At 68.7% G+C, this 27,738-nt stretch overlaps 5 protein-coding genes across 7 annotated transcripts in view; 3 read left to right on the top strand and 2 right to left on the bottom strand.

Moving 5' to 3' along the window:
• Positions 1 to 215: 215 nt before the first annotated feature.
• Positions 216 to 6,154, top strand: CAPNS1 (calpain small subunit 1). Its single transcript, XM_042797294.1, has 11 exons — positions 216 to 323; positions 1,067 to 1,390; positions 1,856 to 1,889; positions 1,999 to 2,088; positions 3,049 to 3,106; positions 3,355 to 3,419; positions 3,532 to 3,600; positions 4,136 to 4,214; positions 4,873 to 4,989; positions 5,204 to 5,262; positions 5,970 to 6,154. Exons 2-11 carry the CDS (start codon positions 1,356 to 1,358, stop codon positions 5,994 to 5,996), a joined length of 633 nt encoding a protein of 210 aa, XP_042653228.1. The 5' UTR covers positions 216 to 323; positions 1,067 to 1,355; the 3' UTR covers positions 5,997 to 6,154.
• Positions 6,155 to 6,630: 476 nt separating this feature from the next.
• On the top strand, positions 6,631 to 13,740 carry DMPK (DM1 protein kinase; the record flags this gene model as incomplete). Its single annotated transcript, XM_042797280.1, has 11 exons — positions 6,631 to 6,701; positions 7,435 to 7,785; positions 8,982 to 9,073; positions 9,161 to 9,244; positions 9,495 to 9,590; positions 10,307 to 10,455; positions 10,854 to 10,962; positions 11,560 to 11,760; positions 12,419 to 12,754; positions 13,423 to 13,499; positions 13,719 to 13,740. Coding segments are annotated over exons 2-11 (1,353 nt in total), but the record flags the coding sequence as incomplete, so codon positions are not given.
• A 61-nt stretch (positions 13,741 to 13,801) lies between these two features.
• Positions 13,802 to 17,850, top strand: LOC122153861 (skin secretory protein xP2-like). 3 transcript variants are annotated; one of them, XM_042797292.1, is made up of 6 exons: positions 13,802 to 14,260; positions 15,169 to 15,893; positions 16,011 to 16,108; positions 16,738 to 16,793; positions 16,904 to 16,984; positions 17,293 to 17,850. In XM_042797292.1, exons 1-6 carry the CDS (start codon positions 14,069 to 14,071, stop codon positions 17,377 to 17,379), a joined length of 1,239 nt encoding a protein of 412 aa, XP_042653226.1. In that variant the 5' UTR covers positions 13,802 to 14,068; the 3' UTR covers positions 17,380 to 17,850. The 3 variants fall into 3 exon arrangements, with proteins under 3 accessions (XP_042653226.1, XP_042653227.1, XP_042653225.1); XM_042797293.1 differs by lacking the exon at positions 16,904 to 16,984; XM_042797291.1 differs by lacking the exon at positions 17,293 to 17,850 and having other exon boundaries at positions 16,904 to 17,280.
• Positions 17,851 to 18,260: 410 nt separating this feature from the next.
• On the bottom strand, positions 18,261 to 21,898 carry DMWD (DM1 locus, WD repeat containing). The gene is made up of 4 exons (XM_042797290.1): positions 21,505 to 21,898; positions 20,479 to 20,661; positions 18,829 to 20,001; positions 18,261 to 18,541 (listed from the first exon to the last, which is right to left on the bottom strand). Exons 1-4 carry the CDS (start codon positions 21,868 to 21,870, stop codon positions 18,494 to 18,496), a joined length of 1,770 nt encoding a protein of 589 aa, XP_042653224.1. The 5' UTR covers positions 21,871 to 21,898; the 3' UTR covers positions 18,261 to 18,493.
• A 375-nt stretch (positions 21,899 to 22,273) lies between these two features.
• Positions 22,274 to 27,738, bottom strand: part of LOC122153863 (symplekin-like) — a 16,896-nt gene continuing 11,431 nt past the window's right edge. Inside the window, 17 exon segments of the mRNA XM_042797305.1 lie at positions 22,274 to 22,493; positions 22,602 to 22,835; positions 22,956 to 23,042; positions 23,156 to 23,332; positions 23,695 to 23,882; positions 23,958 to 24,059; positions 24,449 to 24,539; positions 24,621 to 24,721; positions 24,800 to 24,908; positions 24,986 to 25,146; positions 25,219 to 25,366; positions 25,443 to 25,556; positions 25,637 to 25,718; positions 26,331 to 26,566; positions 26,650 to 26,800; positions 26,885 to 27,045; positions 27,047 to 27,099. Coding sequence (XP_042653239.1) covers positions 22,347 to 22,493; positions 22,602 to 22,835; positions 22,956 to 23,042; positions 23,156 to 23,332; positions 23,695 to 23,882; positions 23,958 to 24,059; positions 24,449 to 24,539; positions 24,621 to 24,721; positions 24,800 to 24,908; positions 24,986 to 25,146; positions 25,219 to 25,366; positions 25,443 to 25,556; positions 25,637 to 25,718; positions 26,331 to 26,566; positions 26,650 to 26,800; positions 26,885 to 27,045; positions 27,047 to 27,099 — 2,342 coding nt within the window. The 3' untranslated portion in view covers positions 22,274 to 22,346.

Here is a 27,738-nt window from a genome sequence, read left to right as displayed (position 1 = left end):
AAAAATACAACTCAGACTCCGAGCTGCAGACCGCGCCAGAAACGCGGCGGGTTCGGCTTTGCCCAATTTTTGCTCTTTTATAAGAGCAAAAGGGAGGCGGCACCTCCCCCACCCCACCTCCTCCCGGCGCGCCGCGGCGCCGTCACACGCGCGACCTTCCCCGGGTGGCCCCGCCCCCGGCGCCGTGGCCCCGCCCCCGCCCCTCGGCCCCGCCCCCTCGGCGCTAGGCCCCGCCCCCTCGGCGCTAGGCCCCGCCCCCGCAGGGCGCTCCCGGCCGCCCGGGTCCCGCAGTCGCTCCTCAGCCGCCGCCGCCGCGCCCGCAGGTACCAGGACCCCCCCCCTCCGCCCCCCCCCCCCGGACACCCCCTCCCGGGCCCCCCCCAACCGGGACACACCCCCCCGGGGCTCCCCCCCCCCCCGGGGCTCCCCCCGGTCCTTCCCCTCCGCTAACGGCTCCGTGACTCAGCCCCGGCCCCGCCCGGTTCCCGGAAATCCGCACCCGGAGTCGGGAGGGTCTGAGCCCCCCACCCCCCCACCCAGGGGGGATCTGTAGCGCCCGGGGGGGACCCATAGGGGCTGCGGTTATCTATAGGGCTGGGGGGACCCGTAGGGCTGGGAGATCTTTAGGAGCTGGGACTATCTATAGGGCCCGGGGGGGGATCCGTAGGGCTAAGGGCTATCTATAGGGCATGGGGATCTATAGGGCCTGGGGGAGTGCATAGTGCCGGGGCCGTCTGTGGTGCCCAAGGGGATCCATAGGGCCCACGGGGGTCTGTAGGGCCTGGGGGGCTCCACAGTGCTTGGTGGGGGCGGAGGGTGTTATCCATAGGGCGTGGAGTGCTCTATAGGGTCTATGGGATCCTTCAGGCGCCCACAGTGTTGGGGAGGGCTTATGGGTCCTGAGGAGGACCTATAGAAAATGGGGGTCCGTAGGTTCCGGGGGTATCTATAGGGCCCAGGGAGGTTGGGGGCGTGTGTCTATAGGACCTGGGTGGGGCTATAGGGTCTGGAGGAGCCTATAGCGCCGTGGGGCATCATCTAACGCTGCTCTCTCCTTCTCTTCCAGCCTCTCCCAGTGCTCCCAGTACCCTCCAGTGCCCCCCAAGGGCCCTCCCTGTACCCCCCCAGTCCCCCCCAAGGGCCCTCCCTGTACCCCACCAGTACCCCACCAGTACCCCCCAGCGCTCCCAGTGCCCCCTCTTTGCGGGGACCATGTTCCTGGTGAAGGGGCTGCTGGGGGGGGGCGGGGGCGGGGGGGGGCGGGGGGGGGCTCCCCGGGGGCATCGGCTCGGTGCTGGGGGGACTGCTGAGCGGAGGGGGTGCGGGGGGGGCGCGGGGGGGGCGCCGGGGGGGCCATGGGGGTCCTGGGGGGCGTCATCAGCGCCATCAGGTGAGGGAACGTCAGGGATGGGGACACACACACGCGCACGCACACACACGCACACACACGCACACACACACACACACCATGGGGGGATATGGGGGGGCTGTGGGGTGAGGGGCATTGGGGTCATGGGGGGGACATTGGGGACACGGGGTTGAGGGTGTGACAGGGGGTGGGGGGACATTGGGGACGTGGGGTGGAGGGTACATGGGGGACGTTGGGGACACAGGGTTTGGGGGGGGGACATGGGGTTGGGGGGGACACTGGGGATGTGGGGTGGGGGGACACATGGCCACTGGGGACATAGGGGGACACTGGGGACGCGAGGATGGGGGGACACAGGGGACATTGGGGCCACGGGGGATTTGGGATTGGGGGACACGGGGGGGACATGGTGGGGACAGGGGGGTGGGGGTGACACTGGGGGGCTGGGACACCCGGGGTGCTCTGACCCCCCCACTCCCCCCTCAGCGAAGCGGCCGCCCATTATAACCCTGAGCCCCCAGTAAGTGACCTTTGACCCTGAGACACCCCCCCACCCCTTCCCCAAAGTTTTGGGGTTTCCCCCCGCGGGTTTGGGGATCCCCCTTGACCCCCCCCGTGCCCCCCCCCAGCCCCCCCGCACCCACATCTCCACGGTGGATGCCAACGAGAGCGAGGAGGTGCGGCAGTTCCGGCGGCTCTTCGCCCAGCTCGCCGGGGATGTGAGTGATCGCTCGATCCCCTGAGATACTCCCAGGATCCCCCTGACCCCCCCAGGATCCCCCAACCCCCCCCAGGCCCCTTTACCCCCAAGGATCCTCTACTACACCCCTCGGATCTCCCTGGATCTCCCAGATCCCCCAAGATCCCCCCCTTCTCCCAGGATTCCCAGACCCTACTAGATCCCTCCCATCCCCTTGGATCTCCCAGGATCCACCCCCAGTCCTCCCGGGATCCCCAGACCCTACTGGATCCCTCCGGTCCCCCTGGATCTCCCAGATCCCCCCAGGATCCCCCCCCAGTCCTCCCAGGATCCCCAGACCCTACCAATCCCTCTAGTCCTCCTGGATCTCGCAGATCCCCCCAATCCTCCCCAGGCCTCCTCTGACTCCCCCAGGATCCCCCCCAAACCCCCAAGGGATTCCCAGTTCTTACTGGATCCCTCAGACACCCTCCACCCCTTCCAGATCCCCCCAGACTCCCCCCCCCCATTCCTCCCAAAGCCCCCCAGGGTCTCCCAACCCCCCTGCCCTCGCCCCGAACCTCGGGGATCTCTGCTGGATCCTCCTCCCAGATCCTATGGGATCCCTTGGATCTCCCAAGATCCCCCCCAATTCCGCCCCCCGCCCCGGGCTTCCCACAGGCTCCCCCAGCTTTCAACCCTCCCCTGATCCCATGGGGGGGGAACGTGTGCCCCAGGATCCCCCCAACTGGATCCCCCCCCCTCCCTGATCCCCCGGGATCCTCCCCCGGTCCCCAGTGGGTCACTGGATCCCACGGGAGCCCCTGAGCACCCCACACCCCCCCAATCCCTGGGGGGGAGGGAGGGGAGGGCTGATCCCTCAGGGTGAGGGAGCACCCCAGGGTGGGGGGCACCCGCGGGTGGGGGGGGTCAGGGTGCCCCCACCTCAGGGTGGGGGTCAGGGTAGGGGGGCACCACGACCTCCCCCCATCTCCGGCAGGACATGGAGGTGAGTCCCACCGAGCTCATGAACATCCTCAACAAAGTCGTCACCCGGCGTAAGTGTCCCCCCAAAATTGGGGGGGGGGGGGGGGGGGGAGGGCAACACATTGAGGGGGGTGGGGATCTGCCCCCCCCCAAATCACCAGGGCTGGGAAATTGCAGGGGGCCAAAGGTGGGGGGGCACAACCCTATAGTAGCCACTAGAGAATCCCCACTAGAGAATCCTCACTAGAGGGTTAAAACTTGGGGGAGCCCCAAAGTGTTGGGGGCCCCCCCCAAAAATAATTTCCACCCCCCTCCCCAGATCCTGACCTGAAGACGGACGGCTTTGGCCTCGACACCTGCCGCAGCATGGTGGCTGTGATGGACGTATCCTTCGGGGGGGGGTGATTTTTGGGGTGCAGGGAGGAAGGGGGGGTCTCCCCCATTGCCCCCCCACATTGTCCCCCCAAAATTTCCTTGACCACTCCCCCCCCCCCAGAGCGACACGACGGGGAAACTCGGCTTCGAGGAGTTCAAGTACCTGTGGAATAACATCAAGAAGTGGCAGGTGAGGGGGGGTGGCACCCCAAAATCTAAGGGGTGTCCCAAATTGGAGGGGCCACGGGGACCTGAAAATCCTTCCCCCCCCTCCAAAATGTGAGGGGGGGGGGCTATAGGGAACCTCCCTGAGGAGCCCAAAATGGGGGGACCCCCAAATATTGGGGGGCTGTGGGAGAAATAGGGGACCCCTAAATTTGGGGGGGCACTAAGGGCCCTCCTGGGGCACTGAGCTGTTGGGGGAGAGGTGCTGGGATAATGGGGTGTGTCCCCCCCCCAATGCTGAGAGGGGTCACCACCCCTCTATGGGGCCCCCCAAATCCTGGGGAGAACATGGGGGAGACCCCAAAATTAGGGGGCGGGGGTCACAAGGACCCTCGTTGCACCCCAAAATGAGGGGGTGTAGTATGGAGGCAAGGGGGACCCCCAAATCCTGGGGTACAGGAGGAGTTGGGGGGGGGTGGGGGGTGTAAATTGAGGGGGGGGATATGGGGGTACATGGGGGGACCCCCAAAAATTTGCCCCCCCCCCCAACCCCCCCCCAGTGTATTTACAAGCAGTTTGACACCGACTGCTCGGGGACTATCGGGGCGCAGGAGCTGCCGGGGGCCTTCGAGGCCGCAGGTTTGGGGGTGCAGGGGAATTTGGGGGGGCGATTTGGGGGGGAGGCAATTTGGGGGGGGGGTTGGGGGCAATGGGGGAGGCACCTGGGTGGGATTCAAGGAGCTGGGGGTTGGGCTGGGTAACATGTTGGGGGGAGCTGGGGGATTTGGGGGGTTGGAGGAATTGGGGGGGGGGGGGGCAGAGTATTGGGGGGTTGGGAGTAGTTGGGGGTATTTGGGGGGGGTGTGGGGAATTTGGGGGGGTCCAGGATATTTGGGGGGTTCATGGTATTGGGGAGGTCTGGAGGAGTTGGGGGGGGACACACCAGGGTATTTGGGGGGTTTGGGGTTATTTGGGGGGGGCCCAGGGTATTTTGGGGTGTTGAGAGTATTCAGGGGGGTCTGGGGAATTTGAGGGGGAACACCAGAGGATATTTGGGGGTGTCTGGGGAATTTGGGGGGGTTCCAAGATATTTGGGCAGTTCACAGTGTTGGGGAGGGGGGTCTGGGGGAATTGGGGGACACACACCAGGGTATTTGGGGGGGTTGGGAGTGCTTGGGGGTGTCAGGGGTATTTGAGGGGGGGGTTGGGGGGGCAGTGGGGTATTGGGGGGGGGTTAAAGGCATTTGGGGGGGGGGGGTCTGAGGTCATGTGTGGGGTGTGTCCGTCCCCTCCCCAGGTTTCCGCCTGCCCCCCCCACTTTGGGGGGTGCTGGGCCGTCGCTATGGCGACGAGGGGGGGAGCCTCGATTTCGACAACTTCATCAGCTGCCTCGTGCGCCTCGACGCCATGTTCCGTAAGGGGGGGCACCCCAAAATTTTGGGGGGTGGGGAGGGTGTCACCCCGGTCTGAGCAATGCCCAGGGTAAGGGGCACCCCCAGAGTTATTGGGGACCACATAGGGTTATTGGGAGGCCCCCAGGGAGGTGCCCCCTGCAATGCGGGGCGGGTTCAGGGTGATGACCTTTTTTTTTGGGGTCCCCCCCTAATTTTTGGGTGTCCCCCCCCCAGGTGCCTTCAAGTCGCTGGACCGGGATGGGAGCGGACAAATCCGCGTCAGCCTCCAGGAGGTGGGTTTGGGGGTGCCCCCCCCCCCCGAGTGGGTTTTAGGGTCCCCCAGTCCCTTTTTGGGTGTCCTCAGAGTTCGGGGGGGGGTCCAACGGGGGTAGGGGAGAAGGAAGCGGCCCCCCAGATTGCCCTGGCTCTGCCCCACCAGGCCCCGTATCCCTGGAGAGCACCCCAAATCCCTATAGAGCACCCTGGTCCCCATAGGGCACCCCGAAATCCTCACAGAGCCCCCACCCCCCTGTGAAGTCACCTCCTTAAATGCCTGTAGGTGACCATGAATGTTTTTGGGGACACCCCCCCCCCAATCCCTATAGGAAGCCTGTGACCCCTATAGGGGCTCCCTAAATCTCTACACTATAGAGCACCCCTATAGAGCAGCAGCCCCCCCCCTCCCCCAGCCCCCCAGATCCCTATGGAGCCCCCTCAAATCCCTATAGCGTGGCCCTGATCCCCACGGGGGGACCCCCCCCATCCCTTTAGGGTGACCCCAAATCGATAGGGGACTCCTTTGGCGCAGAGGGGGGGAGGTCGCGATGCCTATAGGGACACCCTAAATCCCCCTGGGGTGGTCCCCCCAACGCTCCCGGAGCCCTTATGTCCCCCTATAGGGCCCCTATAGCCCCTGTAGGGCCCCTATAACCCCCCTGGGCCCCTATAGCCCCTATAGGGCCCCTATAGGCCCTGGTAACCCGGTGCTTTCTCTCCGCAGTGGCTGCAGCTCACCATGTACTCCTGAGGTGCCCGTGCTTTGGGGGGGGGCACCCAGACCCTCCCCCCCCCACACCCACATCTGCTCCCCCCCCGCACCCACATCTGCTCCCCCCCACTGTGCCATGGGGGGCCCGCCCCCCCCCAGTCTGCTCCCCCTCCCCCAGTAAAGCTCAGCCAGCCCCACCCAGCACCTTTGACTTTTTTTTGGGGGGGGGGGGGAGGTGTGGGTGCTATAGGGGGGTTATAGGGGTATGGGTGCTGTAGGGGCTGGGGGGGCTTGAGGGGCTCTAGGAATTGCTGTGGGGGCTCTAGGGAGCTATAGGGGGTGTGAGTGCAAGGGGGGGCTCTAGGCGGTGCTATAGGGGTGCCAAAGGGGGCTATAGGGGTATGGGTGCTAGGGGCAGCTATAGGGGATATGGGTGCTGCAGAGGCTGCAGGGGGTATGGGGCTGTGCGGTTTATAAGGAATCGGAGGGGGTGTCTGTGGGGTCTATAGGGGACAGAGGAGGGGCTGCGAGGTCTCTATAGGGGGCGGGGGGGGGTCGGGTGTCTATAGGGGCAGGACGGAGTTCCCGGCGGGGCAAGAAAGGGTTAAGGCGGCGGCGCCCATCCGAGCGCGCTTTAAAAGGGCAACGCGCGGCGCCCCACCCCTGTGCCGGTGGGGCCCACCCGCTGCCGGCCCCAGCAGCGCAACGCGGCGGCCGCAGCGGCGGAGGCGCCGGGGGCAGCCGGTGGGGGGCGCTGCGGCACCGGGGGGGGCACCGGGGGCGGGGGGGGGGGGGGGGAGTCCCTGGGGTCGGTAACGGGGTGTCCCGGGGCGGGGGGGTCTGGGTGCCCCTGGGGTGTCCCGAGGTGGGGTCGGTGTGCCCCGGTGTCCCGGGGGCCGGTAACGGGGTGTTCCGGGGGGGCGGGACGGGTCTGGGTGTCCCGGGGGTGTCCCGGGAGGGTTGGTGTCCCCGGTGTCCCTGGCGGGGGGGAGAGGTCCCGGTGTCCCGGGAGTCGGTAACGAAGTGTCCCGGGGCGGGGGGGTGTGGGTCGGGGTGTCCAGAGGAGGGTCGGTGTCCCCCGGTGTCGTCGGTGTCCCGGGCGGGGCGGTCCCGGTGTAACGGGAGGGAGGGGAGTCGGTGTGCCCCGGTGTCCCGGGAGTCGGTAACGAGGTGTCCCTGGGCGGCGGGGGGGGGGTCGGTGTCCCCCGGTTGTCCCAGGCGGGGGGGGTCCCGGTGTACCGCCGCGGGGGGGGAGTGGGGTCGGTGTGCCCCGGTGTCCCGGGAGTCGGTAACGAGGTGTCCCGGGGCGGCAGGGGGGGTCTGGGTGCCCCGGGGTTGTCCCGAGAGGGATCGGTGTCCCGGGGGGCGGTCCCGGGAGGGGGCGGGGGGGGGTCCCGGTTCCCAGCCCCGGTGACAGCCGGTTCCCCCCCCCTCCCCCCCCCCCTTCCCGCTTTACCGACCGCCCCCATCCCCGCAGGTGCTGCTCCAGCCGTGCCCACCCCGGTTACCGGCCGCTCCACCCGCGGTAGGCAGCTCCCGGTTCCGGTAACCGACTGTGTGTCCCCCCACCCCCACCCCGCCCCCGGTTAAACGAGCCCCCGCTGCCCCGGTGGGCCCGTCCCCGGTTGTCCCGGTGGGCGGATGGCGGCACCCCCGGGGCGGCGGGAGCGGCTGCGGGCGCTGGCGCTGGGGCGGGGGGCGCTGGGGCTGGAGCCGCTGCTGGATTTGCTGCTGGGGGTAACGGGGGGGCTGCGGCACCGGCTGCGGCACCGGGACACCGGCACCGGCACCGACAGCGAGAGGCACGTCCGGGATTTTCTGAGTTGGGGTGAGTGAGGCGGGACCGGGACGAGGTGGGGACGGGAGTTTGGGGGGGTGGGTGAGCCGGGATCCGGGGGGGGTACGGGACCGGGGGTAGTTATACGGAAGCGGGGGGGGGGGGTACGTGACGGAGTGGGTCCGGGACCATGACCGGGGGGTCTGGGACCGGGGGGGTCCGGGAGCAGGGAGTCCATGACCAGGGGGGTGCGGGACCGGGGGGGTTGTAGGGGACCGGGGGGTACGTGACTGAGTGGGTCCGGGACCAGAGGGGTCCGGGGACCGGGGAGGGGTCCGTGACCGGGGGGGTCAGGGACCGGGGGGGTCCGTGACCGGGGGGGTCCGTGACCGGGGGGGTCAGGGACCAGGGGGGTCCGGGGACCGGGACGGGCACGCCTGGGAGTGGGGCAGCCCGGTGCCGGGGGGGGGACCGGGGGGGGGAGAGGTACGAGAGCAGAGCCGGGCGCTCTGGTACCGGGGCCGGCGGGGGCGCGGAGGGGGGTGTCCGGTACCGGCGGGGGGGGTGTGGGGGCGGGGCCCGGGCGCCTGGGTGCCGAGGGGGGGGGCGGGGGGGGGGCCGGTGGCGCCGCTCCTTTTCTGGGCACGTCGGGCCCGGCCCCCCCCCCGCCGCGGGCACCGAGCGCTGCGCGGCCATAAATGGGCTGCGGGAGCGCGGCCTCCCCCCCCCCCGGCGACACCGAGGGTGTCACCCCCCTCGGGGGACTGTCACCCCCCCGACACCCTGCCCCCCTTCCCCCGGACTTTCCACCCCCCCCAAGCCTCACTGTCCGTCTCCCCCACACACACACCCCCCATGCCAGCGCCCCCCCAAATTCCTTGGGCCCCCCCAAATCCCAGATGCCAGAGCCCCCCCCCCCCGAGGACTCCCCTACCCCCAGGGCACCCCCAAATCCTATCACACCCCCCACACACACAGGTCACCCCAAAACCCCCCCCAAGCACCCCACACACCCTGGGCAACCTCCCCCGTACCCCAATCCCCCCCCCCCCCATGTCTTCCCCAAGGATCCCCCCCAACGCTCCAGCTCCCCCTGCAGTAGATTCTCCAGTGGCTCTTAGTGGGGTTGTGCTCCTCCCCACTGCACCCACTGCACCCCCAAACCTGGGCTGCTCCCCAAAATCCAACACCCCGAGGTAAACCCTGCGCTCCCCCCCCCGCCGGGGTAAATGCCCCCCCCCCCACAGCGGAGCCGGTGGCTGCCCGGGTGCAGGAGCTGCAGCTGCAGCGAAGTGATTTCGAGATTTTGAAGGTGATCGGGCGCGGGGCCTTCAGCGAGGTGAGTGGGGGGGGTCAAAGGGGGAGGGGGGGTGTGACACGAATGATGCCACGGGTGACGCCACGGGTGACACGGGTGGCTCTGCAGGTGGCCGTGGTGAGGATGAAGGAGTCGGGGCAGATCTACGCCATGAAGATCATGAACAAGTGGGACATGCTGAGGCGCGGAGAGGTGAGGGGACACGGGGGGACACACACACACGTGGGGGGGGACACACGGGGACATGGGGGGGGGACATGGAGGGATGGGGACAGGGGTGGCACTGACCCCAAAACCTGGGGCTGGGACTGGTGGGGGGCTGGGGGGTAACATTATAGGTGACCTCAAGATGTGACGGTGACCCTGGGGGTGACCCCAGGGGAGGGGGGGAGATGGAGGGGGAGAGGTGACCCCGATGCCACCCGTGTCCCCGTGTCCCCAGGTGTCCTGTTTCCGGGAGGAGCGGGAGGTGCTGGCGCGGGGGGACCAGCGCTGGATCACCCGCCTCCACTTTGCCTTCCAGGACCCCCAGTGCCTGGTGAGGGGACGCCCCCCCATGGGGACACCCCCAAGGGGACACCCCGCCATGGGGACACCACCCCCCCAGGGAACAGCCCCCAGCACCCCTGGGTGCCCCCAGGGAGCCCCCTGTCCCCAGGCCAGGTCCCCCTGTCCCCATCCCCTGTCCCCCTGTCCCCAGGCCACCACCACCACCCCCCCGCCATGTCCCCACCCCTCCATCCCTGTGCCATCCCCATGTCCCCATCCCCACGTCCCAATGTCACTCCTGTGTCCCCATCCCCATGTCCCTGGGCCATCCCTGTGTCCCTGAGCCATCCCCATGCCCCCATCCCCATGTCCCCGTGTCACCCCCCTGTCCCCATCCCCGTGTCCCTGTCTCACTCTTGTGTCCCCATCCCCGTGTCCCCCCCATCCCCATCCCAGTGTCCCCATGCCACTCCCATGTCCCCATCTCCACAGCCCCATCCCCTTCTCCCATCCCCATGCCCGTGTCCCTGAGCCACCTCCATGTCCCCATCCCTGTGCCCCTGTGCCATCCCCGTGTCCCCATCCCACTCCTGTGTCCCCATCCCCGTGTCCCCGTGCCACCCCCATGTCCCCATCCCCATGTCCCTGTCCCACTCCTGTGTCCCTGTGCCACCCCTGTGTCCCCATCCCCACAGCCCCATCCCCGTGTCCCTGGGCCGTGCCAGTGTCCCCAAGTCCCGCCTGTCCCCTGTGTCCCCCCCGCAGTACCTGGTCATGGAGTACTACGTGGGGGGCGACCTCCTGACCCTGCTCAGCAAATTTGGGGACCGGCTGCCCCTGGCCATGGCCCGCTTCTACCTGGCGGAGCTGGTGATGGCCATCGACTCTGTCCACCGCCTGGGCTACGTGCACCGGTGGGCTGGGGACACGCGGGGGGGACACGGGGACACAGGGCATGGGGCTGGGGACACGTGGGGGGGACACGGCACAGGGCTGGGGAGGTGACACTCTGGGGACACGGGGGTGATGGGAGGATGCAAGGAGGACCTGGGGGACATGGGGGGGGCCCAGGTGACATGGGGACAAGGGGGGGTGGGGACATGAGGACGACCTGAGAGATGTGGAGGGGACATGGAGGGGACAAAGGTGGAGCACAGGGACACAGGCGGGACATGGCGGGATGCAGGGACACAGGAGGACACGGGGGGTCAAGTGGGGACAGGAAGGGGACGTGGGGGGACAGGGAGGTGACATGGGAAGGGCTGAGTGACTCGGGGGTGGGTGGGGGGATGGCACACACGTGGGGTGACAGAGGCCACCCCCCACAGGGACATCAACCCGACAACATCCTCCTGGACCGCTGGGGCCACGTCCGCCTCGGGGACTTTGGCTCCTGCCTGAGGCTGGGGCCGGATGGCACCGTGAGTGGGGACAGGGACAGGGGGACATGGGGACATGGGGACATGGGGACAGGGGGGCGGGGAGGGACACCTGGAGCTCAACCCCCCTACGAGTGCCCAGAGAATCCCCCGTTCCTGTCCCCTGTCCCCGTACCCCTGCTCTGATGTCCACGTGTCCCCTCTCCCCCATCCCCGTGTCCCCATGCCTGCCCACCCCCTGTCCCAATGTCCCTGTGACCCCAATGTCCCCATGTCCCCACATCCCACCTCCCCATCGCCACATCCTGTTGTCCTCTGCCCCCCCATGTCCCCTGTTCCAATGTCCCTATGGCCCCAATGTCCCCACATCCCACCTCCCACATCCCCACATCCCCCTGTCCCCCCATGTCCCCAATCCCCATGTCCCCTGTTCCACTGTCCCACATCTCCCTGTCCCTCTGTCCAACTCCCCCATGTCCCCTGTCCCTCAATCCCCATGTCCCCATGTCTCCATGTCCCCATATCCTCTGTCCCCAAACCCTCATGTCCCATCTCCCCACCATGTCCCCAAACCTCCCCATCCCCCTGTCTCCCTGTCCCCCCATCCCCATATCCCCCCGCCCCCGTGTCCCCCCCCAGGTGCGTTCCTCAGTGGCCGTGGGGACCCCCGACTACTTGTCCCCTGAGATCCTGCTGGCGGTGGAGGACCCGGCCCGCTCCTACGGCCCCGAGTGTGACTGGTGGGCACTGGGAGTACTGGCCTACGAGATGTTCTTCGGGCACCCGCCCTTCTTCGCCGAGTCCGTCCTGGAGACCTACGCCAAGATCCTCCACTTCCAGGTGTGGGAACTGGGGGGCACTGGGAGGGGACTGGGGGGCACTGAGAGGTGCTGGGGGGCACTGGGAGGGGACTGGCGGGCATTGGGAGGGGACTGGGGGGCACTGAGAGGTGCTGGGGGGCACTGGGAGGGGACTGGGGGGCACTGAGAGGTGCTGGGGGGCACTGGGAGGGGACTGGGGGGCACTGAGAGGGGACTGGGGGGCACTGAGAGGTGGTGGGGGGCACTGGGAAGGGGACTGGGGGGCACTGAGAGGTGCTGGGAGACAGTAGAAGGTTTCTGGGGGGGCACTGGGAGGTGCCGGGAGGTTACAGTGAGGTGCTGGGAGGTTACTGGCAGAGGCTGCGAGACAGGGAAAGATGAGTGGGAGATTGCTGAGAGGCACTGGGGGTCACTGGGGGTCACTGGGGGTCACTGGGGTCACTGGGGGTCACTGGGGGGCAGTGGGGGTCACTGGGGGTCACTGGGGGGCAGTGGGGGGGTATGGGGGTGTTCCTGGAAGGTTACTGGGGGGCAGTGGGCGTTACTGGGAAGAACTGGGGGTTACCGTGAGGTCACCGGGGTCACCGGGGGGTCACCGGGGGGTCATGGGGCGGTTGCCGGGGGGTTACTGGGGGGCACCGGGGGGCACCGGGGCCCTGACGAGGCCCCGCCCCCAGGACCACCTCCGCCTGCCGGACGAGACCGACCCGGCGCGCGCCCGGACGCCGCCGCCGGGAGGGGGCGTGGCCGACGGCGGCGGGGGCGTGTCCTGCCGCGCGGCCGGGGCGGGCCGGCGCGTGCCGGCGGCGGCGCGCGCGCTGGTGCGGGGGCTGCTGTGCGCGCGGGAGGCGCGGCTGGGGCGGGGCGGGGCGCGCGACTTCCGGCGGCTGCCGCTGTTCGCGGGGCTGCGCTGGGCCGCGCTCCGCCGCGCCGCCCCCCCCTTCGCCCCCGCCGCCAACGGCGCCGCCGACACCTCCAACTTCGACGTGCTGGACGACGGCGTCAGCCAGCCGGTGCGGCACCGGAGCACGGCCCCGCCCCGGCCCCGCCCCTCCCGCCCCGGGACACGCCCCCGGGACTCCCCGTGCCGCAGGACCCCGCGAGCACAGCCCCCCCCCCAAGGGCACGCCCCCAGGCCCTGCCCCTCCCCCTAGAGGACACGCCCCCCAGTAGCCCCCTGTGGAACACGCCCACTTGGAGCCCGCCCCTCCTGCCCTAGGACACGCCCCCCGCCGTGGGGCACGCCCCCTGGGAGCGGACACGCCCCGTAGGGACTCGCCCCCCCCCCCCCCGGAGACACCGTGCAATAGGACACGCCCCCGGGGAGCCCTCCCCTCCCGTCATGTGACACGCCCCCCGGGTCACGCCCCCCGCGATGGTCCCGCCCCCCTGAGACCCCGCCCCTCCTGCCATGGGACACGCCCCCCCCGGAGACCCCCATGCTACAGGACACGGCCCCGGGACTCTGACATGGGGCACGCCCCCTTAGACCCCGCCCCCCGCCATGGGACACGCCCCCCCCGGAGACCCCTCCCCCAGGGCACCCCTCTCAGCTCCCCCGCCCCCCTCCATGAAACTCCCCCTAACCCAGGACACCACGCCGCGACCCCCCCCGCCCCGAACCCCCCCCGGGACCCGTGTCCGCCCCCCTCAATGTCTAATCCCCCCCCCCCCCCCCCAGGAGGAGCCTTGGGACCCCCCCGAGCTGGGGCTGCACCTGCCCTTTGTGGGGTACTCGTACACCCGCGGACCCCCCGAGTGAGCACGGGGCGGGGGGGGGCACAGGGCGGGGGGCGGCACGGGGGTGATGAGGTGGGTGGGGGTCTCGGAGGGGGTGGCGCGCACACACACAGGATGGGGGGGGCTGGGGGTGAAGGGGGAATGAGGAGGGGTCATGGGGGGGCTGGAGTGTTGCCTGGGGGTCCCCTGGTGGGGGGGCCGCAGTTGACACCCCCACGCCTCCCCCCCCGGCCCTAGGGAGGAGGAGGAGGAGGAGGAGGAGGAGGAGGAGGAGGAAGAAGATGAGGAGGAGGAGGAGTGGGACCAGGATACGGCCACGGAGCTGGAGGGGGACTGGGGGACCCCCCCCGAGACAGGGACCCCCCCCGGCGTGGGGACCCCCCCGGACAGGGGGAGTCCTCCACTCACGGGGACCCCCCCGGACATGGGGCCCCCCCCGCCCGTGGGGATCCCTGAACCCACGGCACCCCCCCCACAAAAAGGGGGCCCCATGGGGGCTCCCCCCACCCAAGTCCCGGCCCCCCCCCCCACCTGCGGGGACCCCCCCGGCCACAGAGGCCCCTTTCCATAAAGGGCCCCTCCCCCCAATGGGAAAAGCCCGCCAAAACGGGGCCCCTTCCCCAAAAGAGCACCCCACGTCCCACTCGGTGTCCCCCCCCGACGACCCCCCCACATCGCAGGGCCGCCCCTTAGCCCGGGGGGCCCCCCCGCGGACACCGCCCCCAGGCTGTGCAGCTCCCCCGGGCACGGAGCCCCCCCGAGCCCCCCCTGAGGAGCCGGTATGTGGGACACACACACACACACACACACTTGGGGGGGCCCCGGTGCGAGGGGGGTGTCGGTACCCAGGGTGGGTCCCGGGGGAGGTCAGTGCCCGGTGGGGAGGGGGTCTGGATCCCCGGGGGCATATCCCGCGGCTGGGGGGGGTCCCGGTGCCCTGGGGGGGGGTCCCGGGACGGGGGCGGGTCCCGCTGCCCTGGGCGGGGGAGATTCGGCAGGTCGCGATCCCCGGGGGGGGGTATCCCGGGGCGGGGAGGGGTCCCGGTGCCCTGAGGGGGGTCCCGGGGCTGGGGGGGGTCCCGGTGCCCTGAGGGGGGTCCCGGGGCTGGGGGGGGCCCCGGTGCCCTGGGCGGGGGAGATTCGGCAGGTCGCGATCCCCGGGGGGGGGTATCCCGGGGCGGGGAGGGGTCCCGGTGCCCTGAGGGGGGTCCCGGGGCTGGGGGGGGGTCCCGGTGCCCTGAGGGGGGTCCCGGGGCTGGGGGGGGCCCCGGTGCCCTGGGCGGGGGAGATTCGGCAGGTCGCGATCCCCGGGGGGGGGTATCCCGGGGCGGGGAGGGGTCCCCGGTGCCCTGAGGGGGGTCCCGGGGCTGGGGGGGGTCCCGGTGCCCTGAGGGGGGTCCCGGGGCTGGGGGGGGCCCCGGTGCCCTGGGCGGGGGAGATTCGGCAGGTCGCGATCCCCGGGGGGGGGGTATCCCGGGGCGGGGAGGGGTCCCGGTGCCCTGAGGGGGGGTCCCGGGGCTGGGGGGGGTCCCGGTGCCCTGAGGGGGGTCCCGGGGCTGGGGGGGGCCCCGGTGCCCTGGGCGGGGGATTTTCGGGGGGGTCGCAATCCCGGGGGGTATCCCGGGGCTGAGGAAGGGTCTCGGGTCTCGGTGCCCCGGGGGTCCCTGTTGAGGCGCGGTTCCCGCAGGAGGCGGGGCCAGTCCCGGTGGAGGCGGGGCCAGCCCAAGAAGAGGCGGGGCCAGCCCAGGCAGAGGCGGGGCCAGCCCTGGAGGAGGCGGGGCCAGCCCAGGCAGAGGCGGGGCCAGCCCTGGAGGAGGCGGGGCCATCCCAAGAAGAGGCGGGGCCATCCCAAGAAGAGGCGGGGCCAGCCCCGGTGGAGGCGGAGCCAGCCCCGGCGGAGGCGGAGCCAGGCCAGGCAGAGGCGGGGCCAGCCCAGAAGGCGGGGCCAGCCCGGGAGGAGGCGGAGCCAGCCCTGGAGGAGGCGGAGCCAGCCCAGGTGGAGGCGGGGCCAGCCCTGGAGGAGGCGGGGCCAGCCCAGGTGGAGGCGGGGCCAGCCCTGGAGGAGGCGGAGCCAGCCCAGGTGGAGGCGGGGCCAGCCCTGGAGGAGGCGGGGCCAGCCCTGGAGAAGGTGGGGCCAGCCCAGGAGGAGGCGGGGCCAGCCCAGGCAGAGGCGGAGCCAGCCCAGGCAGAGGCGGGGCCAGCCCTGGAGAAGGCGGGGCCAGCCCAGGTGGAGGCGGGGCCAGCCCAGGCGGAGGCGGGGCCATCCCGGGAGGAGGCGGGGCCAGTCCCGGCGATCCCGGTCCCGGAGCCGGTGGCGGAGCTGCGGACGGCGCTGGCGGCGGAGCGGCGCGGGCGGGCGGCGCTGGAGCGGGAGCTGGGGCTGCTGCGGATGGCGGGGCAGGGGCTGGCCCGGTACGGGGGCGGGGAACGGACGGACCGACGGACACACACAACACCGGCTGACACCCGGTGATACCGGGGACCGGGGGTCCCCCAGCTGACACACCCCCCCAACACTCCCCCCCCCAGGCGCCTGCAGGAGGCCGAGAGCCGCAACCTGGAACTGGAAGCGAAGCTGCGGCGGCTACAGAGCCCCCCGCGGGGGCCCGGTGCCCCCCCGCACGAAGGCAAGGGCCCCCCCAAACCGCACCCCCCACCCCCCCGGACCCCCACATCCCCCCCAGGAACTTCTCCAGCCCCTTTTCAATATCTTACGTGCCCCCCCCCAGAGTCCCTTGGCAGATCGTGACCCCCCCCCCAATATAACTTCAGTCCCCCGGACCCCCTTCCAGGACCCCCCAAACCCCTTTACCCGCCCCCCCCGCCCCTTCGAACCCCCCCAAATCCTTTGGGTAACCCTGAAACTCTCCCCAGGATGGGGGAAGAGGGGGGATTGCCCTCCTCCCCAAAATGGTGGCGCCCCCCACCCCCAAAAGGTTATTGGGGGACACAGGACATCGTTCTGTCCCCAAAATGGGTGGGAGGAGCCCAAAAAAGATATTGAGGTGGGGGGGCACACAGGATGTTGTTCTGTCCGTAAAGCGGGGGCGCCCACCAAAAAAAAGGTTATTGGGAGGGGACACAGGACCTCGACCCCTCCTTAAAATAGGGGTGGGGGCCTTAAAAAGGTGTTTTTGCAGGGGGGAGATCAGGGCCTCCTCCTCTCCCCAAAATGGGGTGTGAACCCCAAAAAGGATATTTGGGAGGGGGGTCCAGCCTTAATCTCATTGCCCCCCCCTCCCCGTTTCCCTTGCAGGAGGCACGGGGCAGCACCCCACCATCCCAGCCCCCCCTGCGGAGCCCCCGGCGGACGTAAGGACCCCTCCCCCCCCCAGTTGGGTTTTTTTGGGGGTGCGGGGGGGGGGTGCGTCAGGGTTTTTGGGGGTGCGGGGGGCTGCTGACGCTCTCTGCTCTCTCCGCAGCCCGGCAGCGGGGGCCCCCCCCGGCTTTTCCGCTCCCCCCTGGGGGTGCCCCTGTCCCGGCACCTCCTGCTCTGGGCCCGGGTATGTGGGGCCGCGCGCGCTGCTGTCACTGTCACCCCCCCCCCAGGCTGGGACACACGGGGAGGTGCTGGGACACACTGGGCATGGCCACCGCTGGCACTGCCACCCCCTCAGGGCTGTCACCCCCCCCTTGGGCAGTGCCACCCCGCTCACTGCCATTTGTTTGTGTGTGTGTGTGGCCCCACCCCTGCACCCCCCCACCCCTTTTGGGATCACCCCGCAAATTCTGGGGGTCCCCATTGAGGGGAAGGGGGGGGGGGGATGCGACAGTGTCACCACCCTGACCCCCCCCTTCTCCCTGTCCCCAGGTCCCCCATCCCGGTGCCACCAAGGACTGCCTGCTGCTCTGCGCCGCCGGCCTGCGACCCCCTGCCCCCCCGGGGACCCCCCCATGAAGGGGGGTGGGGGGGGCCACGGCAGCCGGGCTCACCAGCACCCCCTCTTCTTGCACTTGACCCCCCCCCCTCCTTCCCCACAGCGTGTGTGTGTGTGTGGGGGGACACCCCAACACCCCCTCCCTGTACATAGCCCCCCCCATAACCACTAGGCATAAGGGGGGGGACCCCAGGCGTCTGGCACCACCCCCCCCTAGAAATGAGGGGGGTGTGTCACACTGTTGCCCCCATGACCGGCAACGAGGGGCAGCAGGATCCGACCCCCCCCACCTCCAATATGAGGGGGGGGACCTGACCCCCCCTTTTTGCCACCCTGGAGGGCCCCCCCAGGGCCCCCCCACTAGTAATTTATTTGTAGGGACGCCCCACGTTTGCACTAAGCCCCCTGTTATTTATACACCCCCTCCTCGGTTTTTGCCCCCCCCCCCCTCATTTTTTTTGCCCTCTCGCGCTTCTTGACCCCCCCCGTTTGTTGCCCCCCCCCCCCCCCCCAGGAATGGATGAGAATAAAGTTGTGTTTCTGCAACTGGCCTCTGTGCTGGGTGGGGGGGGGAGACACATGACACAGGGGTACCCCAAAATGGCCCCAGTGAGGGAGGGGGTGTCATGGCTATTCTGTGTGTGTCCTCCCCCCAAGGCACAGCACCCAGTCTGTCCCCAGTCTGTCCCTGCGTCCCCCCATGTCACCCATCCTGTCCCCAGTCTGTCCCTGTGTCCCCACATCACGCACCCTGTCCCCAGTCCACCCCTGTGTCCTCCCCGTGCCACCCACCATGTCCCCAGTACCAGCACACCCCCAGACCCCCCCTCCCCAATCCCCCCAATCCCCCCAGCGTGTCCCCAACCTGTCCCCGTCCCCGGACACGTCAGGGTCACCCCAATGCGAAAAAAGTCTCTTTAGTATAAATAAGGGGCAGAGCCCGGTGGCCCCGCGGGGACATAAAGTGACAAAAGGCACAGGGCACCCCGCCGGCGCGGCACCGCGGTGCCACCGCCCCGCCGGGGACAGGGAGGGGACGGGGGGGGGGACAACGGGGTGCCCGCCCGCCCCGGGGGGCTCAGTAGTACGGGGACGGAGCGGTGGCACCCGCCGGGGGGTACGTACGGGTGACGGTTATACCACGGTGCCGCTGGGGGAGCCGCCGTTCTGCGAGGACAGTCCCTGCGAGGGAAGGGGGACAGCGCTCGCTCGGGGGGACACACACTGGGACACACCCCCCACCGCCCCCCGCCAAAAAACCCCTCTCTGACCCCCCAGGCCGTCAGCAGGACCCCCCCTGTTCCCCCCAAACCCCCTCTCTGACCCCCCAGGCCGTCAGCAGGACCCCCCCTGTTCCCCCCAAACCCTCTCCCTGACCCCCCAAGCTGCCAGCTGGACCCCCCAGCTGCCTCCAGCCCCCCCAACCCCCCTCTCCAGTTACCCCCAGCCCCCCCCCCCGGCGCACTCACGGCTTTGCCGGGCCGTGCCCAGGTGCAGATGAGCCCCTCCTGGCAGGCGGTGACGATACAATCCTCCAAGAACAGCAGCACGGTCAGGCGCTCGTGGGCGATCTTCTTGCAGACGAGGGGTTCCAGCAGCGGCACCTCGTGAATTCGGGGGCACAGCGCCGTCCCCAGCACCTTGGCCGTATCCAGCCGAGCCCTGGATCCGGCACCGCCGGGGGGTTTCTCCCCGCTCCGGCTGATGTTCCCCAAACTGTGGTAACGTTTGTGCTCTTTTTCAGCACCGGAAGGTCCCTTCCGTTCCTGCAGCGTCAGCGTGGCGAAACGACCGACGCTAAAAGCCGGGGGGACGTCGGGTGGGGGGCAGCGGGCTGAGCCCGTCCCCCCCGGCTGCGGGAGGCTGTTGGAACGGGAGAGCGAGCGGGGCAGCCCTGGGACAGGAACGCCGGCATCCGTCGATCCGGTGAGGGTACGGGCGCGGGAGAGGGGGGGACGAGGGTAGAGGACGTCCTCGGTCAGGTCCCACAGGCAGAACTGGGTGTCTTGGCCGGCCGAACCGAAGCGGTAGGTGACGGCGGGGGAACGGCGGACGAGGGGATCCGGGGGCTCGTCCTCCTCCTCGCCCCCACTCAGCTCGGGGGGTTGGGGGGTCTGAGCCGCTCCGGTGAAAGGATCGAAGGCCACAGCGTTGACCCAAGACTTGTGACCGTGACCTCGGGCCACCACCCGCCCTTCGGCAAAGGACCAGACGGTCACCAAATCATCCTCGCCCCCCGTCACCACGTAGCGCCCGTCGGGGCTCCAGCAGACGCAGAGCAGCCCCCCGAAATAACTCTTCATCATCCCCTGCAGCAGCATGGAGTCAAAATGGAAGACGCGGAGGCAGCCGTCCTGGCTGACGCAGGCCAGCGAGCGCCCGTCCGGCGAGAAAGCAAATTCGTTGAGGGCTCCCTCGCCCACCGCCCATTTGAGGAGGGGGTTTCGGGGGGTCTTGCTCTTACAGGCGAAGACGCTGAAGCCCTCGCCCTGCGTCAGGAGGTTGTACTGGGGGGCCGCGGCCCCGCAGGGCTGCTCAGCGTCGTACAGGTAGAGGTGGCCGCTGGCGTGGGAGGCCAGGAAGAGCCGCTCGGTCTCCGGCAGCCATTTGACAAAAGTCACCTTCGTTTTGTCGATCAGGCGCTGCGGGGTGGGGGGAGAGGGGGGGTGTCAGGATTGGGCCCCCCCTGGAACGTTTGGGGACCTGAATGGGGATGGTTGGTGATGGGAGTGTGTGCTGCGGACCAGCCCTGGGGTGTCACTGAGGGCAAAACTGGAAAAAAAAAGGGTGTTTGGGGACCCAAATCCACGTTGTGGTGCAGCCCCGGAGTGTCACTGAGGGGAAAGCCCAAAGTGCCACGTTTGGGGACACAACCGGGGACGTCTGGGAACACGAGTGAGGGCTGCGGCACAACCCTGGGGTGTCACTGAGGGTGAAAATCCCCAAAAGGGGCATTTGGGGACGGGAATCCTCGCGACGGCGCAGCCCTGAGGGGCCCTTAACGAATACAGACCTTAACGACCTCCGGCCCTTCCGGCACCGCCCTGAGCACCGGGGGCACCCCGGTGTCCCCACTGCGTGTGTCCCCCCCTCCCAGTGCCACCGCGGGCGGGGCTCACCTCCTCGTTGAAGAGTTTACTGGTGTCCTTCTTCACCAGGTCGAGGTACTGGACCTGCCCGGCGGAGAAGCCCACCAGCAGCGCGATGGTGTCGGCGCCCGCCGTGAACTGGTTGAAGTCGTGGCAGGTCGGTTGGGTCCCCTTGTAAATGCGTTTGTCGATGGGTTTGTGCAGGTCCAGGGACTGGGGGGACACGGGGGTGTCACCGGGGGGGGGACGGGACACGGGGGTGTCACCGGGGGGGGGGGAATGGGACACGGGGGTGTCACCGGGGGGGGGACGGGACACGGGGGTGTCACGGGGGGGGGGGACGGGACACGGGGGTGTCACCGGGGGGGGGACGGACGGGACACGGGGGTGTCACCGGGGGGGGGACGGACGGGACACGGGGGTGTCACCAGAAGGGGACACACACACACACACACGGGGATGTCAGCAGGGGGGGGGACACACGTGGGGGTGTCACCGGGAGGAGGAGGACACAGGGGTTTCACTGGCGGGGGACGGACGGACATGGGGCTGTCACCGGGGACACACACACACGGGGGTGTCAAAGGGGGGGAACGGGACACGGAGGGCTGTCACCTGAGGACACACACACACACGGATGTCAGCGGAGGGGGGGGGGACGGGACACACGGGGGTGTCGCTGGGGGGGGACACACGGGGGTGTCGCTGGGGGGGGACACACGGGGGTGTCACGGGGTGGGGACCCTCCCGTCCCCTCGGGAGGGGCCTTGGCCCTGAGACGCTGCTGCCAAGCCCCGGTGTCACTGTATTCCCCGCCCGCAGCTGGCTCTTAAGGGGGTTGGGGTCCCCGTTACCGGCGCTGTCCCCACGAGCAGCCGGTTTTGGAGGGGTCGCCGTTACCGGCCCCGGTTGTCCGCACCCCCCCGCTGGACCCTGCGCCCGGTAGCGGCCCTACGACCCCCTTTAACAGCCCCCGTGTCCCCGTCACACGCTGCCACCCGGCTCCCCCCACACCCCGCCGCTACCGACAGGCTCCTCCCCCGCTTCCCCCGTTACCCGGCGGCTGCCGCGACCACCGGAACCGGCCCCGCCGTAGAAGTAGAGCTCACGGCCCAAGTTGAAGCAAACCCGGCTACGCTCAGCCGGACCCCCCGGTTCCTCGGCGGGGGGCAGCGCCAACCGCACCATGGACAACCGCACCGGCGGCAGCGCGGCCGGGCCCGGGGAGGCGGCGGCGGCGGGGCCAGGGCCGGCGGCGGGCGGGGAAGGCCCGGGGGCGGCGGCGGGGCCGGCGCGGGCGCGGGGCTCGGGCCCCAGCAGCCGGTAGGAGCCTTCCCGGGTGCGGAACTGGCTCTTGAGCTCCAGCGGCTGCGCCGGGAGCGCCGCGGGACCCTCGGCCGCCCCCGGGGCCGCCGCCGCCATCTTCCCGCCGGAAGGGCGTCCCCGCCCGCCGGAAGCGCCCCGCCCGCCGCCACCGGTTGCCGTAGCAACGCGCTGAGTCACGCGTGGCCACACCCCCCTGCTCGGCAACACCCACCGATAGCTGCAGACCACGCCCCCCCGGTAGCACCCATATAGGGACTGGCCACGCCCCCGCCGAAACCACGCCCCTCAACGGCACCCACCGATGGGGCAGACCACGCCCCCTCAGCAGCACCCACCGATGGGGCAGACCACGTCCCCCGCCGAAACCCCGCCCCGCGCTCAAACCACGCCCCCTCGGCAGGCCCCGCCCCCCCCGGCGCCCCAAGTGCCTCAGGGTGCGGGTTGGGGGGGGGAAAGGGGGATCAAGGGTGCCCCCCCAAAACAGACACAGCCCCAGAACTGCTCCCACACCTTTATTGAGCACAGCACCCCAGGGTGCTGAGCGGGGACGGGACACATCCCTCTCCCCCCCTTCATCCCTCTGCCGGCCCTGGGGGGGCATCGGGGGCCCCCCCGGGGGGCACCTCAGGGCTCTGGGTGCCAGGCGGGGGGGGCTCCGAAGAGGGTGGGGTGCTGGGGAGGGCCTCAGCTGAGGGGGGCTCTGTGCTGGTAGGGGGGTCCTGGGTAGAAAAAAAGCAAGGGGGGGAGTGGTGGTGAGAGATGGGTGCCCCCCCCACACCCCCCCCAGCACCCTGCCTGCCCCTCTTGGGGTGTGGGGGGGCGCATACCTTGGGGGTGGCTGTGGGGGGGTCGAGGGTGCCATCAGGGGGGGACCCAGCCCCCCCTGAGCTCTCCTCATCCTCAGGGACGCTGATGAAGATGGGGGGGGGCTCAAGGTCGGCCCCCCCGAGATCTGGGGGTGCCTCAGAAGGGGGGGGCGCAGTGCTGGGACACCCCCCCGGGGCTGGAGGCACCGTCTTCCCTTTGGCATCTTCCTCACCCAGCTGCTTGGGGGGCTTCTCCTTGAGGGGGGGGGTGCACAGAGGGAAGTGTGAAGGGGAGCCCCCCAGCTCACCCCATGGCCTGGGGGAAGCTGGGGGACCCCCCCACCCCCAATATACACCCCCTTCATGCACCCCCACCTCTCCGGGGGGGCCCTCCCGGGCGTCGGGCTCGTGGCGGGCAGAAGCTTCGAGGATGGCCATGGTGGAGAGCGGGATGTGAGCTTGCTGTGGCAGGGGGGGACACACACACGCAGAGGAATCAGTTGAGGGCAGAGACCCCCCCCCCCTCCCCCCAAAGGCATGCTGGGGGGTGCTGTCACCTCCCGGGGGGGCGTTACCTGGTGGGGGGTGAGGGCGCGGACGTGGCTGAGCAGGGGTTCGCGCAGCTCGGGGCATTTCTCAAAGATGGCAGCCAGCTGCGGGGGGGGCAGCTGCAGCACCACCTGGAAGGACTGAGGCTTCGTGCGCTGGCAGCACTTGATGAAGCCCTCCCAGACTTTGGGGTACTTCCACACCTGGTGGGGGGGGCAAAATGGGGGGGTCAGGGAGGGCCTCCCCCCGCTCCTGCAGCCCCCAGGGGAGAGGGGATGGGGGGGGGGGGAGGCCACCCATGGGAACAGCCAGGGATAGGACGGACAGACAGAGCGAGCCAGGGACAGCAGGAAGGGATGGAGGGACACCTGGGGAGGGGATGGACAGGACGGACACACACACCTTGGGACAGGGGGACAGGACAGACAGAGCCCCAGCAGGCCGTAAGGACGGGGTGCCCACACCCCCCTCTCCCCCTCCAGACCCACAACCACCTGCTGGCGACACCCAAGCGACCCCCGCCCCGCACTCCAAAGCGTTTGGACAGACAGACGGACGGCCAGACCTGCTTCATGATGAGGCGGGAGAGGATGTTCATGACGAAGCCGCCGAGGCGGGGGTACATGGTGAGCGCCTGGATGACGGTGCGCATGAGCAGCATGGGCAGCGGGCTCTGCTCCATCAGCTGCTGCATCACCACCGCCAGCACCTCCGACGTGTAGACGTTCCGCTCGGCGAAGCACAGGTTGGTGGCTACGGGGGGACAAGGTGTCACCTCCCCCCAGCGTGTCGCCCCCACCCCACCGCCCCCCCTCTCCACGCCTCAACCTTTGATGATGGATTTCATGTCGCACTTGGAGGAGTCGATGTTGTGCAGGGCGATGAGCAGCTCCCCTGGGTTCAGCGGGGACACAGCCGAGGCACCGTCACCTGCGAGGGGACAGCATGGGGGTGGCCCTGTCACCTCGGGGGTGGCGAGGTGGGGGTTGATGGGTGCTTGGTCCTTCCCCACCATGGTGGCTCCAGAGGTGACGATCGTCCCTGGGGTCACCTTGGGTGCCCTGCAGGCCATCGCCTGTGTCCCATCACAGGGAGGTCCCGTGTCTCCAAGGAGTCCCACCCCAGGGAGGTCCCATGTCCCCACAGTGAGCACTGGGACTGTCCCCGTGGTGTTCCATCCCGAGGAGATCCTGTGTCCCCAGTGAGCACTGGGACCGTCCCCATGGTGTCCCACCCCAGGGAGGTCCCGTGTCCCCACAGCGAGCACTGGGGAGGTGCCAGACTCTGTGTCCCACCCCAGGGCTGTCCCTGTCCCCTACCATGTTGTGTCCCCAGCAGGCGGTTGAAGACCTCCTTGACCACGATGGGGTTGAGCTTGATGAGTTTGGGCAGCGCCTGGATCACCTCTTTCTGCACCCGAAACAGCAGCACTCAGCAGGGTGGGGCGACACACATATGGGGAGGGGACACCAGGGGAGGGGACACTCTGACCTTCTCCAGCCCATTGAGGACGGGGATGAGGAACCTCACATCTGGCAGCCGCTTGTGATAGAGGTCGCGGACCCTCTTCACCAGCTCAGGCGAGGGGGGCACTGCCGGGAGGGGGGGGGATGGTGTGACACATCACCGTGGGGCACACACCACCCCGCCACGTCCCCCCCATCCCCTACCTTTGTCCGTCAGGCTGTGCAGGCAGCGCGTCACCAACGTCTCGGCTCCCTTGGGGCAATTCTCCACCAGCAGCAGCAGCTCGGGCGAGTTCATCCCCATCCCGCGGATCTAGAGGAGCCACCACTGGTGTCACCGGGCCACCGTGTCCCCTCAACGTCCCCCCTCGCCCCCTCCCCGGGTCTCACCGGCTGCTCGATGACCCGCAGGACGGTGCGCTTGATGTCAGCGATGGCTTCGGTGTAGACGGAAGCCAACTCGTGGATGAGCTTGTGGTTGTGGGGCAGCAGTGCCAGGTAGAGGTAGAGGCACTGCTTGATGGTCTCCTCCGTCCACGGCGCCGCCACCTCTGCGCCACACAGGGTGTCACCAGAGCCCTGGGGGCCCCCCTAGTAGGGGCCACCCCGCCCCCAAAACTCACCCGTGTCCTTGTCGGCACCGAAGAGGACGGAGGGTGGGTTGGGGTGCACCAGGAGCTGGAGGTAGTTGAGGGCAAACTTCTCCACGTACTCCCGCAGTTGGTCCTTCTCGTACATGCGCTTGATGAAGAGGAGGGCCTGCTGGCGTACCTGCGGGGGCGGGCGCGTGTCACCGGTGCGGGGACACAGCGGGGGACAGCGGGGTCCCCCCCGGGTGCGGCGGTACCTTGTCCTTCTCATGGGAGCTGAGATCCAAGAGGACGTGGAGGTATTGGAACTGCCGCGACGGCCGCTTGAAGATGAGGTCACGCAGCGTGGACATGCCCAGGTAGGTCCGGCTCTGCAGAGACGGGGGGTGATGACACAACGGCGAGGGTCAGCAAGGCTTGCCCCCGTGTCCCCAAGCCTGTGGGTCCCCACCTCGTCCTCGCAGTACTTGCGGATGACCTCCAGTGCGCTCTCGGTGATCAGCGGCGCTTCCAGCACCACTTTGGTGAAAACCCTGCCGGGAAACGGACAGCGTCGGGCTGGGGGGGTACTGTCAGGGTGGGGGGCAGGGGACACGCGGGCAACCCTGGGGACTATCTGGAGGGATGTTCACGACTCAAGAGCTGTGGATTCCACTGTGGTGGCTCTCCAGAGACTGGGGGAGCGGCTGGTGGCACCGTCATGGCCCTGGTGGCACAATCATGGCTCCAGTGGCACCGTCACGGCCCCGGTGGCACTGTCATGGCCTTGGTGGCACCATTCCCGTCCCGGTGACACCATCACGGCCCTGGCGGCATCATCGTGGCCCCAGTGGCACCGTCATGGCCCCAGTGGCACCGTTCCCATCCCGGTGGCACCGTCATGGCCCCGGTGGCACCGTCATGGCCCCGGTGGCACCGTTCCCATCCCAGTGGCACCGTCACGGCCCCGGTGGCACCGTCATGGCCCCGGTGGCACCGTTCCCATCCCGGTGGCACTGTCATGACCCTGGTGGCACTGTTCCCATCCCGGTGGCACCGTTCCCATCCCGGTGGCACCATCACGACCCTGGTGGCACCGTTCCCATCCCGGTGGCACCATCATGGCCCCGGTGGCACCGTTCCCATCCCGGTGGCACCGTCCCTACCCATCCTTCTGGTCGGGCTTCTCCTGGAGCCCGGCGAGGAGCCCGATGAGACACTCGTCGTAGCGCTCCAGGCTGCCGGCGGGGAAGCGGCTCAAGTAGACGTTGTACTCCTGGAAGAGCCAAGCGAAGGCCAAGTCGAGGCGGCCGCGGATGTCATCGAGGACGAAGGCCAGCACCTCGCTCTTCAGCGGCACCTCAAACTGCGTCACCAGCGAGGCCAAGATCTTCACGCGGGCCTGTCGGCGGGAGAGAAGAGTGGGTGACATTTGGGGGGCGTGGGGGGGGGCTCGCCCCCGACAGTAGGGAGGGCCAGGCGTACCTGGGCGGCCCCGCTGCAGGCGACAGCGCGCTCGGCGCGTAGGATGCGCTTGACGGCGCTGAGCTTCAGCTTCTCCATCTGCGCGTCACTCAGCGGCTTGAGGACGTCGCCCAGGCGGAAAACCTTCTTGCGCCCGCCGGCACCCGCCAACCTCGGGGGGGGAAAAAAGAGAAATAGATCCATCTGTCAGCACCCACGGGCGCTGCTCCCCGGGAGGGCGACAGCGGGGGGTTACCGGGGCTGCGTGGCCGGGATGATGGGCTCAGGGCGACGCTTGGCCTGGGGGGCTTCTTCTTCCAGCAGGTTGGTGGCCGAGCCTTGGGCACCCAGCACGGAGATGGCCTGGCCTTGGGCCAGCGCCGACAGCCGCCGCTTGATGACGACGCTCTCGGGTTTTGGCCGCCTTCTCCTCCTTCGGCTCCTCCTTCAGGTGCTTCGTCTGCTCCACGCCTGGCCGGGTGCGGAGGGTTGAAGCGGCACCGGTGAATTATTGGAATTGCCGTGCAGAAAAATAAAAAGAAAAGAAAAGAAAAGAAAAGTAAGAAATAAAAAAAAATAATAATAAAAAAAAATTAAAAGATAAAAAGAAAATCAAACAATAAGATAAAAATAAAATAAATTTTAAAATAAAAATAAAAACAAAATAAAATTTAAAAAAATTAAAATAAGAAATAAAATAAAATTTAAAAATAAGATAAAAAATAAAAAAATTAAAAATAAAATACTAAATAAAAAATAGTAATTAAAAGGAAAGAAAATTTAAAATAAAATAATATAAATAAACAAAAACCAAAATAAGATTAAAAAATCAAATAAATTTAAAAAATAAAAAATTTAAAACTGATATACAAAATAAAATAAAACCAAAATAAAACTTTAAAAAATAAGTAAAAATAAAACCAAATAAAAAAACAAAACAAAGTAAGGGAACCCCCAAACCAACCGACCCCCAACCGCTGGCTGCTCTCACGGCGGGGCCGCCCCCGCCCGCGCCCCCGCCCCGCCCCGGGGCTGCCGGGGGGCCCGGGGTCCCCGCTCACCCGGGCCAGAGCCCCGCCGCTGTCATCTGGGTGGCCATGAGCCGCGAGA

The sequence above is a fragment of the Tyto alba genome, unplaced genomic scaffold (assembly GCF_018691265.1).
Source record: "Tyto alba isolate M040663 unplaced genomic scaffold, T.alba_DEE_v4.0 Super-Scaffold_25, whole genome shotgun sequence".
NCBI classification, from domain to species: domain Eukaryota; kingdom Metazoa; phylum Chordata; class Aves; order Strigiformes; family Tytonidae; genus Tyto; species Tyto alba.
This window is presented reverse-complemented; position numbering and strand designations above follow the sequence as displayed.